At 44.4% G+C, this 14,030-nt stretch overlaps 1 protein-coding gene across 1 annotated transcript in view; it reads right to left on the reverse strand.

The window, feature by feature from the left end:
* Positions 1-6,853, reverse strand: part of Gpr176 (G protein-coupled receptor 176) — a 131,390-nt gene extending 124,537 nt beyond the window's left edge. The window contains exon 1 of the mRNA XM_004660770.2: positions 6,694-6,853. Within this exon, the coding sequence (XP_004660827.1) occupies positions 6,694-6,853 (160 nt within the window). The remainder of the gene's footprint in view (positions 1-6,693) is intronic.
* Positions 6,854-14,030: the final 7,177 nt, after the last annotated feature.

Genomic DNA, 14,030 nt, shown 5'->3' on the forward strand with positions numbered 1-14,030 from the left:
GATGCTGCCACATCATTTCTCAGCACCTCAGTGCTCAGAAGACTCAGAGTGAACAGAGATGAGGTATGTTAACACATGAAAAGAGCCTTATTGCCAGCTTAGCTTGAAGAACCGGAGAAATACAGAGGAAGCTCTACCTGATTCTACTGCAAGTACATGTCTAGCCACATGCAGAGGAGGTTAGCAGGTTCCTCCATGACTCTGGAAAATGCTGTCTCTAGGTTATGTTTTCAAAGCTCATTAGGTAAATTGTCAAGGGGTGACAAAAACCTCGTTTTCCTCTTACTCCTTGTCAAAAACTCATGAAACTCCTTTAATGGGATGATGTCACCAGAAATTTTCACAAGATCACTGAGAGCGCCAAGACGATTCAAAGGGGAAAGATGGTCTTTTCAACAAATGGTACTGGGGCAACTTGATATCCTTACAAGCAAAGGAACAAACGTGGAGCCCAACTTCACAACCTGCACAAAAGTTAGCCAAAATAGAGCAAAGACCTAAACAGAGTGAAAGAGCCACACTGTAAGTAAGACTCTTAGAAGAAAACATAACAATAAACAGTCAAAACCTTGGATTACGCAGTGCTTTCCCAGATATGACGCCCAAAGCACAAGCCACAACAAAAAATGAGGCAAACCGGACGTCGATAAAAACCTGTGCTGCAGCTGTGGTTACCTGTACAAGAGATGCACAAGACAGGGCAGTCAACACTTCATCAGGGAGCGGGGAGAGGCTCATTAAACCTGACCCACCCCTTCCCAAGGAGCAAAGGGGAGCTAATGACTGCTGGGGAAGTGGGAGTCATTCTCTTCAGCGGTATCGCCACCACTGGTAAGTGGTGGGAAGAAGTAGTTCAGCAGGAGTGAGAGGGGTTAAGAGAAGGTAATGAGGGTACCTATATGATCAAAATATGATATATATGGATGGATTTTCCAAGGAACAAATAAGAAAATCAGACAAAAAATATTTAAAAAAAACTTTTGTGCCTCAGGACTGAGTGCATAGCTCAGTGGTACTATGCTTATCTAGCATGTATGAAGCCCTGGGTTCAAGCCCCAGCGCCAACAAGTAAAATAAATAAATAGCCAGTCATCATAGCACATGCCTTTACTCCCAGCACTTAGGAGGCAGAGGTAGGAGGATCGCTTGTACAACCTTGTGCATCTGGATTTACCTGGGCACTAGGGAAGTGAATCTGGGTCCTTAGGCTTTGCAGGCAAGTGCCTTCACCTTAACTGCTAAGCCATCTCTCTAGCCCTAAAGCAATTATTTAAAAAAAAAAAAAACATTTAAAAAGCTTTTCAAAGAAGAATTGAATTTCCAAGGAGAATTGGAAGGTTTATTTATTTATTTGAGAGAGAGAAAGCATGGGCACACCAGGGCCTCTTGCTACTGCAGATGTACTCCACATGCATGTGCTACTTTGTGCATCTGGCTTTACATGGATACTGGAGAATCAAACCCAGGCTGGCGAGCTTTGCAAGCAAGTGCCTTTAGCCACTTAGTCTTCTCCTTAACCCAGGTGGCTGCACTTCATTCACATGGAGGTCAGACTGATTTTCTGTGTCTAACAGCTTATTAAGAATGAGTTGAGTGGGCTGGAGAGATGGCTTAGTGGTTAAGCGCTTGCCTGTGAAGCCTAAGGACCCCGGTTCGAGGCTCGGTTCCCCAGGGCCCACGTTAGCCAGATGCACAAGGGGGCGCACGCGTCTGGAGTTCATTCGCAGAGGCTGGAAGCCCTGGCGCGCCCATTCTCTCTCTCTCCCTCTATCTGTCTTTCTCTCCATGTCTGTCACTCTCAAATTAAAAAAAAAAAAAAAAAGAATGAGTTGAGTAAGATCCTACCTCAAAAAAGAAAGAAGAAATGGAGAAAGAAAGAGAGAGAGAGAGAGAGAGAAAGAAAGAAAGAAAGAAAGAAAGAAAGAAAGAAAGAAAGAAAGAAAGAAAGAAAAGGAAAGGAAAAAAGAATAGGTTGGGAATCCCTCCACCATATAAAAATCAAACACAATGAGAGGCCATTGGATTCCATATATTAAGCTCACCTAGGCAGGCTACTTATTGACTCTGCTATTTCTTGACTCCTCTGGTCAGTTTTGGCTATTTTATTCTTTTTTATGGCCTGTTTGGGACATTACTTGTATAGATGAGATTGACCTTAAACTCACTATGTAGCTGAAGCTAGCCTTAAACTCCTGACCCTTTTGCCTTCACCTCCCAAGTGCTGGGTATGGCACACACCCAGCAATTACACCTTATTCTTGTAGTCTGGCAGGTTTCTAGACATGCCAAACAGAAACAAATGCCAAATTGAAGTAATGTTCTGATTATTGCTATTAGCTATAATTATGGTTAGCTGAAAATCATTCTGTAGAATTACGAATTATAAACATAAGCTAGTAAAACACATCATCTAGAGTCAAACATTTAACTAGGAAACTCCAAGAATTATTCAGCTGGTATCAAAGGCACAAGTGTACTTATTTCTCTATCAAACATGTATCATGAACATTACTGGTAAGCCATATAATTTTACTGGCAGACTATAAATAGGCACAAGCCAAAATCTAAGCAGATTCAATGAGGCAATGCTCCCCCACTTCCTTTTCTTTCCCCCCTCTGTGAAGGGAATCAACCCAGTGCTTCTCACATGCTAGGCAAGAATTCTACCACTACGCTACATCTCCCCGCTCCCTCCATTCCTATGCAATAAATACTTTAGGTAAGACCATGTAAATTAAGCCATGAATTAAACCTTGGGAATTATCAAGCTCACAATGATTCACTATACACCATTCATAAGGGGGTAAGAAGTAGGAGGATCACCATGAGTTTGAGGCCAGCCTGGAACTACAGATTGAATTCAAGGTCAGCCCTGGCTAGAGTGAGAACCTACCTCCAAAAACAAAAACAAAAAGAAAGAAAAAAAAATTTTTAATCTCCCGTGCCTCCAAGGATGAAGGGCACAGATGACAAGCGATCTGTTCAGGAGAGGCTTCCACGTCATGGTCTAGCTGATGACCACTGACCTCTCTAAGTCAAAGCAGCAAAGAGGAGGCCAACTCTCCGGCTATTTTAATTATAAATCCAGGAAATTAGGGAAATGAAAAGATCGGTCCTCTGGAGTTCAATCCAAATCATTTACTGGATGACTCCTGAAAGTGGTATGAGCCATCTATTGTAAAAAGGTGAATCTAAATTACTAACTCTTTCAAGATCCCCTACATATTGGAAGATAGCTAAAGGTGTTGTGTAAAGAAGGTTGAAACATTTGTTTATACAGATCTCTGAAAGGCATATTATTTATATAATTATATGTACAATCCTTGAGTTCATTTTCAACACAGCAAATAGTTTCCTATGGTTGAAATATTAAAGTTATTCCAAGTTGTTGTGAATTTTTCTTATATCTGGACACTAAAACAACTTCAAAAGGAGGTGTGGGTTGGTTAAGGCACGTGCCTGTGAAACACAAGGACCCTGGTTCAATTCCCCAGAACCCACATAAGCCAGATGCACAAAGTGACGTCTGGAGTTTGTTTGCAGTGGCTAGAGGCTCTGGTGCTCCTATATTCTCTTTCTCTCCCTCTCTAATAAATAAATAAACAATAATGAAATATTTTTAAAAGAGCTGCAAGACAACAATGTACAAAGAAATTATTTTTCACCTAAGAGTGGGCTTCTGAAAAGCCTAACCAAAAAAAAGAAAAAGAAAAAGAAAAAGAAAAAGAAACTAGTTAGAGTATATGTGGAGTATATTTGTTTTGGGTTAAAGGGAAAACTAAAAATCCACTTGCCTATGTTTGGGAACAGAGAAAATAAATACACTTAATCAATAAGTTACTTATTCTAGATAATACTCCATCCCTCTACAATCTGACCTTCCTACTATTCCTAACCTATAGTTTTTCTCTATTTGAGGGCTTTGCAGCTATACTTCATAAGATTACCTGCCTTGCATCTGCCTTCACAAGGCTTTGGAACTTAAGCTCTGAGCTTCAACAGTATTATCTGAAAATGTGCAAATAGACAGACAGATAGACCAGATGGATGATTGACTGATATACATACATATATACACAGATACATGCATGCATACATACATACATACAGGTAGATAGATAGGTGATAGATATAGACATAGACATAGACATAGACAGACAGACAGACAGACAGACAGATAGATAGACATAGATGATAGATAGATGATATGTTTAAATGGATCAGATCCTTAGGGAACAATGAATCAATAGTACCAGTAATAAGTTCATAGGACAGCATTATAATTTAGCTATACTTTCCAGGAAAGCAGAAATGCTGCCTATATTTATACTTTCCAAAAATAGAAAGAAACAAATTGAACCTTCTTTTTTTTTAATATTTCATTTATTTATTTGAAAGAGAGAGAAGAAGAAAAGAGGCAGAGAGAAAGAGAGAGAGTGGGTGTGCTAGGACCTCCAGCCACTGCAAATGAATTCCAGTGAACTCCAGATACACATGCCATCTTGTGTATCTGGCTTTACATGTATATTGGGGAATCAAACCCAAGTCCTTGGGTTTCACAGGCAAGTGCCTTAACTGCTAAGCCATCTCTCCAGCCCAAACCCTCTCTTAATAGAGCCCAAATAGTGAGGGTATTTCCCCCTAGGTCCAAACAGGTATAACCAATTATCAAGAGAAAATGAGTCTCCTTTTCAGACATCAATGAAGGCAGTTTGCACATCACTTACAAGTACTGTGTAGAAAAGAACTAACTGCAGATTTACCCAGGAACTCCAGGATCCAATGCAAGCTACAAAAATGGGAAGAACAATCTGGGTGTGGTGGTGCACACCTTTAATCCCAGCACTCAAGAGGCTGAGGTGGGAGGAAGGAAGATCTTCATGAGTTCAAGGCCAGCCTGAGACGACATAGTGAATTCCAGGTCAGCCTGGGCCAGAGTGAGACCCTACCTCAAAAAAAAGGTCGGAGGAAAACATGGAGTGCCAATGGAACATTTATTAAATGTCCGCTACTTATATATCTTTCACACATATACTGTCTTCTTTCACACATATATGTTTAAATAGTACTCAACTTTTTAGATTTAAATCATGAAAAAGTTTTCTCAACACTCTTTAGTCAAGTTACCAGGAGGAAATAACACAAAGAGAGAGGGAAAGGGGGAGAGGAGAAGTGAGAGAGAGAGAGAGACTATCTATGTGAGTCTTTGATGGATAGTTGGGAGATCCAAAGAAATACACAACTATGCAATAAATCTCTAAGTCAAAGCAGCAAAATTCTTGGAGTTTCCCCAGTAATCTATATTTTAAGCATTTGCAATACTAGAATTTAAGTCCTAGCACCATGCCCAGATGTTCAATAAGTGGTTGTTAAGTGAATGTTGAAAGTACTTCATGTTTTATTAATGTGCATTTAACAATCCACTCTAGAACATCTTAAAACACTCACAACACATCTGGACATGGTCTACTCCTGAAAATATCCTCATGACAAAAAAAAAAAAGTGGATGACAACTATCTCAACCAAAAGGAATGTGATGATAATTAGAGAAAATAAGATGGGAAATTCCAAACATTTAAAATTCTTCCAAGTATGGTCCTTTTAATATCAGTCATCTTCGTTTCCATGGAAATCCCTTGTGTCTATGAAAAATAATCTATTCCTGCTTTGAAACTTTGATTGCTCTTGTCCAAGTCACATATAATCATGATCTTTTCACATCCTAATAAATGACACAGCAGAGAATTTACACACATTCACAAGTGGGGTGCTTTATGTTCAACAAATCTTCATAGACCCATTTGTCATCTAAAGAACAGCGAGAAGTATAGGTAATAAACTCTCACACGGGTAGACAGATGTTTACTAGTTAAAGCACAAGGGACTTACTAGTTACAGGTATTTCTTTGTAATACTGAGGTCTGGCAGGTGTTTTGTTCTCTTTTTATTTTTTAACTGATTTAGGAAAAACTCATGTCAGTCCATTGATTTGCCCCCACCCACATACACACATACGTACACACACCCCAAACAGGGGAAGAAATCTGTTGTGTATGTGGTTTAAGATTTTTTATTTCGTTTTGTCCTGTGGGTACTCTGCACTTAAACCATAGGTGGAGAAGTAGAGTGAGTTTTTTCTTTGAGGACTTAAAACATTTCTGAAGGCAAGCATAAAAGTTGAACTTTTACAGGGTGGTTCACCAGGATGTCAGCGAAGAACCGTGCCACAAAACACACGCAAAAGAGACCTCCTGCAGAATAATTTATCTTATAAGACATAACGAGATGGAGGCACGCAAAGCACATCTTTCACACCGAGAACATTCCTTCATCGGCATCAAATTCCCGCGGAATCTTTGTTCCTGTTTGTCAACAAGAGCTTTAAGCCAGCCTGACTCCAGGATGTGCCAGCTCTGTGCCCGTGCTGCCCGGGGCCAGGGGATCTCCATCTGGACCGGGCACGGACCAGGGAAAGCCTGGTCGGAACTCTTCTGCTTCTCCTTAAGGAGCTGGAGTCGTGCGTCCCAGCTTAACTTCACCGCAGTCACCCGGGCATCCTTCAACTCCCTGCACTTCGCCTGCGGGTATCCTGCACCCCTTCCCCGGGATCGGCACACACACACACACACACACACACACACACACCCAGACGGTGCCCTCGGGGACCCCCTCCCTCCCCACGGGTGGCTTACCGAGCAGCGAACCCACGAAGATGACGACCTGCACGGCGGTGGTGAAGTGGCGGTACAGCTGCGCGTCGCCGAGCTCCCCGAGCGCGCTGCGGTTCGCGCCCGACGACGCGTTGCGCGGCTCGCTGGCGTTGCGGGAGACCCAGCTCCCGTTGTGCCCCATGGTGAGGCTCGGGCTCCGGCTCCAGCCGCGCTCGCCTCGGACACCCGCGCTGGGCCGCTCGCTCCCGGCCCACGGAGGGACGCGTGGGTACCTGGCAGAGCCCGAGGGAGCCAGGACAGCCGGCCGGTGCCCTCACGTCTGCACATCGCCGGCGCCGCCGTCTGGGAGGAGGGGTGGGAGCGAGGTGAGGCCGCGCCCCGTGCCCGATCCCCTCCTGGGTCTCCCTGTCGGCAGCCACACGGAGGCGGCACGGCCAGAGCCCGCCAAGCCTGGTGCGTCCCTCCTCCCGGAAGGGGGTCGGCGCCTCGGCAGAGATAGAAACCTGGCAGGAGACATCTGATGGCCAAGGGGGCGGGGCGGGGGACACTCTCCGCAGCACTCCTCAACCTCTGCCCTCTCCACCCGCTGAGAACCAGGGCACCCCCTCCAAACCCCTATAGCGGGAACCGGACACTTGGCTGGACTGATGTTTCAATGCAGCTGGCTGGAGATGTGGACACCCGTGAAAACGCCCAAGCCCGGTGGTCTGAGCTCAGACGGACCCCAAGATCCTGCACAGCCGAGACCTGAGCAGGATGCCCCGAGGCTCCTCAACAGTGTCGCCAGGTGCATTTTGCAGGACGCAGGCACGGTCCCCGCCGGTGCAGCCCGGGTCCCTGACCTCCCATTCGCCCCCCCCAACCCACCTACCCACCCCTCGCACCCGCGGATGCAAAACCCCCGGGCTGAAGCTCCACTTTGCCTCTGCACGCCGCCCCGACCCTTGGTCCCACACCCCACTTTGTGACTGGGACACGGCGTCGTGACCGGGCTGGGACGCGGGAAGATGCCCCTAGAGGCGTACTGGCGCCGCCCCCACGGCCGCCGGGCTCCCGGCGCGTGCCCGCAGGCGCGGTCACGTGATCTCGCGGCCACGCCCCTCGCGCTGCTGAGCGGGGACGGCGCCATTTTGGCGCGTGACTTTTCTCGCCCGGAGCGTGGGAGTCGCGGAGGTTGGTGCCTGGCTGCTGTGGTCACGCTCGGGTCTCCCCGGGCCTCCAGCTCGTTTACTACCGTGGCGATGCTCTGAGTCGGCTTCACAGGTCGCTGGCCCCCGGGCGGGGAGTCCAGCCCCGCTACCCCTGTCAAGTCTTGAATGTAGCAGAAGCATTTATAGACAGGTGGGCTGTAGAGTCCACTCACGGTTTCCGAGGCCCTTCCGTTGGGTCTCATTTCTAAAAACAGGTACACAGCCTGTGTGATCCCTGCCTAATGCAGTCTGGCGATGGAGGCTTCATGATGCAGAAGGATGGGAAGTTGGGGATAAACAAGTAAGCGAAGAAGAAATGGAGGGGTCTGGAGAGATGGCTTAACGGTTAAGCCCTCGCCTGTGAAGCCTAGGGACCCCCGTTCGAGTACCCACGTAAGCCAGGTGCACAAGGTGATGCATGTATCTGGAGTTCGTTTGCAGTGGCTGGAGGCCCTGGTGCACCCATTCTCATTCCCTCTCCCCCACCCCACCCCCCGTCTTTCTGTCGCTCTCAAATAAATAAATTTTTAAAAAGAAGAAATGGTAAACTCAAGGAAGTGGCAGAAAGGAAAGTGTAAGATTCCAGAGACAAACGGGGAAAGAAAAATGGAGAAATAAACTGGGCCTGGTGGCACACACTGTGATCCCAGCATTGGCAGGAGGAGGCAAAAGGATAGGGAGTTCAGTCATCCCCAGCCACATGGCAAGTTCCAGGCCAGCCTAGGCTATATGCTAGAAGTCACCATGTTTCTCAGACATGAAGAAGGCTTGACTTGTGAAATATAGGACCAAGGACAGTGTGGCTTGATTCTTAGTGCCATGTGTTTGTTGCATGATTTTTTTTTTTAGTAACCATTTTTTCTTTTTTTACTTTTTTTATTGGGGCGGTTCAAGGTAGGGTCTCCTCTAGCCCAGGCTGACGTGGAATTCACTATATAGTCTCAGGCTGGCCTGGAACTCACAGCAATCCTCCTACCTCTGCCTCCCAAGTGTTTGGATTAAAGGCATATGCCATCACATCAGGCATTTTTGTTGTTGAAACAGTCTCATGTAGCCTGGGCTGGCCCCAAAGTCACTATGAGTCAAGGCTGGCCTTGATCTCCTGACACTCTTGCCTCTGCCTCCCATATGCTTGTATTACAGGCTTGAGACCATGAACTTTTCACGGATTACAACTGAGTCAAGAGAAGATAAGATTGGTATGTAATATAAGAGGTGAGGCATGAAATATATCTTATTTATACCTATCCGGTCACCTGCCACCGCATAACCATCACAAATTGAGTGGCTGGAACAATCTCACATGCTGTCAACCCAGACAGCTCAAACTCACTGGCAGGGCCTGAAATATGAAGGTTGTTTACTCTCATGTTGCAATAGATACTGGCTGATGCCTGCAACTGTCAGCTGAACTGTCCACAGGTGGCTGCTTGGATGTCTCTGGCAGCTGTACTCCGCAGGTGAGCATCCAAAAGACAATCAAAAGGACAAGATGGATGCTGCACTGACCTTTATGACCGACTTCTGAAGCCACACAGGACCCTTTTCATTGTCCAACATTTAAAAAAATATTTTATTTATTTATTTACTAGAGAAAAGGGCCAGAGAGGAAGGTGGAGGGGCATGCCAGGCCTCCAGCCACTGCAAATGAACTCCAGATGCATGTGCCCCCTTGTGCATCTGGCTTACGTGAGTCCTGGAGAATCAAACCAGGATCCTTTGGCTTTGCAGGCAAATATCTTAATCACTAAGCCATCCCTCCAGCTCTGTCCTACATTTATTGAAGCAATCACAGAACCAGCACATTTAGGAGAAAAGAAAATGGCAACTATCAGTGTCAGCCACTATGTAAGAACATGTGGAATGACAGATGTAGTCATTTCAGGAAAGTGCATTTTAGCATAATAATGTGTTCTTTTGAGAAAAACACCCAAAATATCTCGTTTTGGATATTGTTTCTCAGATTAAACCTGAATAGGTCAAAAGCCACATGAATCCAATACAATCTATTCCTTTTGCTTACAAGTGGTATTCGGGTTTGTTTATAGGCTGCTGTAACACCCTACAAAAAAAAAAAAAGATTGTTTTTCATGGTTCTAGAGTCTGGAAATTCTAAAACAAAAGCACCCACTGTGTCTGGTAAGGGCATGCTTTCTAGTTAAGAAGTGATACCTGCTAGCTGTGTCCTTGCATGAAAAGGGTGCCTCTTGCATTAGTGCCCCTTTTTTAAGGGCACTAATCACATTCATGAAGGTGGAGCCTTTATAATATAGTATAGCATACTTACTTCCCAGAGACCCCCACCTCCTCATACCATCATATTGGTCATGATATTTCAATATAAATTTGCAAGAAAACACACTTTACTATAACAGGTATTGTGTGAATATAAGCTGCTCAGTACACATACCTGGCAGCAATTAGATTCTTGGCCACAGCTGAAAACAGGTGAGTAGAAGCACCAATCTACACTTAGTTCTAATAGATTTTTATCCAGGATCTCCTTAATTAATACCAGATAGTGGGGATGGAGTGATGGCTTAGCAGTTAAGGCATTTGCCTGCAAAGCCTAAAGACCCAGATTGAATTCCCCAATACCCACGTAAGCCACATGCACAGGTGGCACATGCGTCAGAGGTCATTTGCAGTGACTACAGGTCTTGATATGCCCATACTCTGTATCCGTCCTCCCCCCAATAAACAAATAACCAGATAATGGATAAATGGTGCAGAGAAGACACTCCTGGATCCAGATAATGCTATTATAAGTAAGTTTCCCTTTACTTATCATCCATAATGTTGGGCATTTTCTCAACTTAAAAATATTTTGTGCTCCCAAAGTTTTGAAATTAGTCATGATGGTTAATTTTAATTTGTCAACTTGATGGGAATAAGACACACCCAGATAGCTAGGAGAACATTATTTGTGAATGTATCTGTGAAAGTGTTTCTGGAACAGATAAACATTTGAATCAGGAGAATGAGCGAGAGTGGTCTGACGTAACCAATGTGGGTGCACATCATCCAAATTGTTGGGGGGGCCGGAGAGATGGCTTAGCAGTTAAATGCTTGCCTGTGAAGCCTAAGGACCCCAGTTTGAGGCTCAATTCCCTAGGACCCACATAAGCCAGATGCACAAGGTGGCTCATTCATCTGGAGTTTGTTTGCAGTGGCCAGACGCCCTGACTTGCCCATTCATATTCATTCCCTCTCTCTCTCTCTCTCTCTCTCTCTCTCTCTCTGTGTGTGTGTGTGTGTGTGTGTGTGTGTGTGTGTGTGTCTATCACTCTCAAATAAATAAATAAAAATAAACAAATTGTTGAGGGCACATCCAAATAGAACCAAAGAGCAGAGGAAGAGTGAATTCCTTTCCTTAAGCTAGAACATTTATCTTCTACCTTCAGTTCTTAAAACTCAGCCTGAATTACACTATAGGTCTCCAGCTTACAGATAACATGCTGTAGAACTTCTCAGACTCCATAATTATGTGAGCCATAATAAAGTCCCACAACAAATATTCTATTGGTTCTGATAATCTGTAAAAACCCTGATTAATACATTTGTTTCCTGATAAATAGAAATAATGAACATGGTGCTAGGGAAGTGATGGCCAAAAAGAGGGAATGAGACTTTTTTTGTACTAAGTATACATAAGCCAGACACTGGAACAAAATACCTGACATAAAGTAGGAAGAATTTATTTTGGCTCATGGTTTCAGATGTTTTGCAGTGACCTTCACAGTGCTGGCACAAAGCACCCAACCAAAAGCAGCTTCTGGTGGGAAAGGGGCTTATTTTGGCTTACAGATTCAAGGGAAAGCTCCCTGATGGCAGGGGAAACATACCATGAACAGAGGGTGAACACTGCCTCCTGGCCAATATCAGATGGACAACAGCAGCAGTAGAGTATGTCAAACAAGGGGAAGCTGGCTATAACACTCATAAGCCTGCACCCAACAACACACCTCCAGTAAGGCTCCAATTCTCCAAATTGCCATTAGCTAGGATCCAAACATTCAGAACACACAAATTTATGGGGAACACCTAATCCAAATCACTATAAGATGTAGCCTTTGGTCCACTGACTCATTGATTCTAGGCTGTCAGTGAGGTGGAGCATGTGGTAGTGGGACCATTGGCAGAGGATGCTCATCTCATGGCAGACAGGAAGCATAGAGGGAAGGTGCAAGTCTGTGTGGTGGAGGGGGACATTTCATATTCAAACCATTACCATTGGTTTTCCTGGCTCTCAGGAACTTGGACTGAAACTAAACTATTGACTCCTGAATTTCTAGCTTGTTAACTGCTATCCTTGGGACTGACTCCATAACTACAAAAACCATTCTTTTGTTGTTGTTGTTGTTGTTGTTGTTGCTGCTGCTGCTGCTATTTTGTTTTACAAGGTAAGGTCTTGCTGTAGCACAGGCTGACCTGGAATTCACTATGTAGTCTCAGGCTGGCTTCGAACTCACAGCAATCCTTCTACCTCAGCCTCTCAATTGCTGGGATTAAAGTTGTATGCCACCATGCCCAGCCCAATAGCCATTCTTTATAATTATCCCCTTTTCTATATGTGGATTTATTCAGGTTTTTTTTCCTGTAGAGAATCCTGACTAATACAATGGGTCTCTCACTGAAAGGGGAGCTCACCATTTTATACTTAGGCTGGCTCACCAGGAAGCCATAGCAATCCTCCTGTCTCCACCTTCCTCAGTGCTGGGATTACAGGAATATGTGACCACAACTAATTCTTTGTATGGGTGCTGGGAATCAAACTCAGGTTTATATATATATTCTTTCAATTTTTTAAATTTATTTATTTATTTATTTATTTATTCATGATAGAGGAAGAGAGAGAAAATGGGCATGCTAGGGCCTCCAGCCACTGCAAACAAACTTCAGACACATGCACCACCTTGTGCATTTGGCTTACATGGGTTCTTGGTAATCCAGCCTGGGTCCTTAGGCTACACAAGCAAACACCTCAACCACTAAGCCATCTCTCCAGCACCAAACTCAGTTCTTCATGTCTGTGTTCTTACCTACTGAGCCATCTTTCCAGTCCAAAATGGGTATTCTCTTTTGTTTTATTTATTTATTTGTAGACAAGAGAGAAAGAAATGGGCACACCAATACCTCTAGCCATTGCAAATGAACTCCAGATGCATACGCCACCATGTGCATCTGGCTTACATGGCATCTAAGGAATTGAACCTGGGCCCTTAGGTTTTGCAGGCAAGCACCTTAACCAATAAGCAATCTCTCCAGCCCAATAATGGGTAATTTTTTTAAAGAAAAAACTAGTTTTACGCTCTATCCCTTATACTCTTAGGGTTTGTGACAGACAATAATATAGATGCTAACAGCAAGCACTTTCCCAACAGTCCTGAAGTTTGTGCAGGCAGAAACCCATTCTGTCTCTTCATTTGTGTTTGGAAGAATTCTCAAATTCCAATATTCTTGGACATTTATTCAAATTTAGGAAGGGGGCTGGAGAGATGGCTCAGTGATTAAGGTGCTTGCCTGTAAAACCTAATGACCCAGGTTCAGTTCCCCAGTACCCACATAAAGCCAGATGCCCAAAGTGGCGCATGCATCTGGAATTCATATGCAGCAGTTTGAGGCCCTAGCATGCCAATTCACACACACATGCACGCACACACATACTCTCTCTCTCTCTCTTGCAAATAAATAAAAATATTTAGAAAAAGAAAGCAGGAAGTGTCCTGAGTAGGAACAAGAGATGGAACAGGATTTAGGATACTTGGACCCAGGCAAAGAACAAGATGGTGGAGCCTATGGGTTTCATGTTCCCTCCCTCCTGTCACATCACAACCTCGTGTACCCTTCTGTGGCCTTCTATTAAAGGAAAAGACAAGAGAAAATCTGGAAAAATGTGTGTGTGTGTGCATGCATGTGTACATATGTGTGTACATGTGTGCATGTGTTAGTGTCTGCAGTATGTTGAAAAAAGAGGCGCCCTTGTGGTACCTGGCTTCCCATTTGGAATAAGCAGTTCTGTATCTCTGACTAATTTTATGCCTGTATGTGAGACGTTTATGTAATAAATGTCATTATGTAGATATTACTAGTGTCCTACAATGTCCTGTTATCATCCTCTTCTTGCAGGTGTTATGGGGTCCAGTGTTGCACAAGTAAGACCATCAA

The sequence above is a fragment of the Jaculus jaculus genome, chromosome 8 (genome assembly GCF_020740685.1).
Source record: "Jaculus jaculus isolate mJacJac1 chromosome 8, mJacJac1.mat.Y.cur, whole genome shotgun sequence".
In the NCBI taxonomy this organism is placed as follows: Eukaryota; Metazoa; Chordata; class Mammalia; order Rodentia; family Dipodidae; genus Jaculus; species Jaculus jaculus.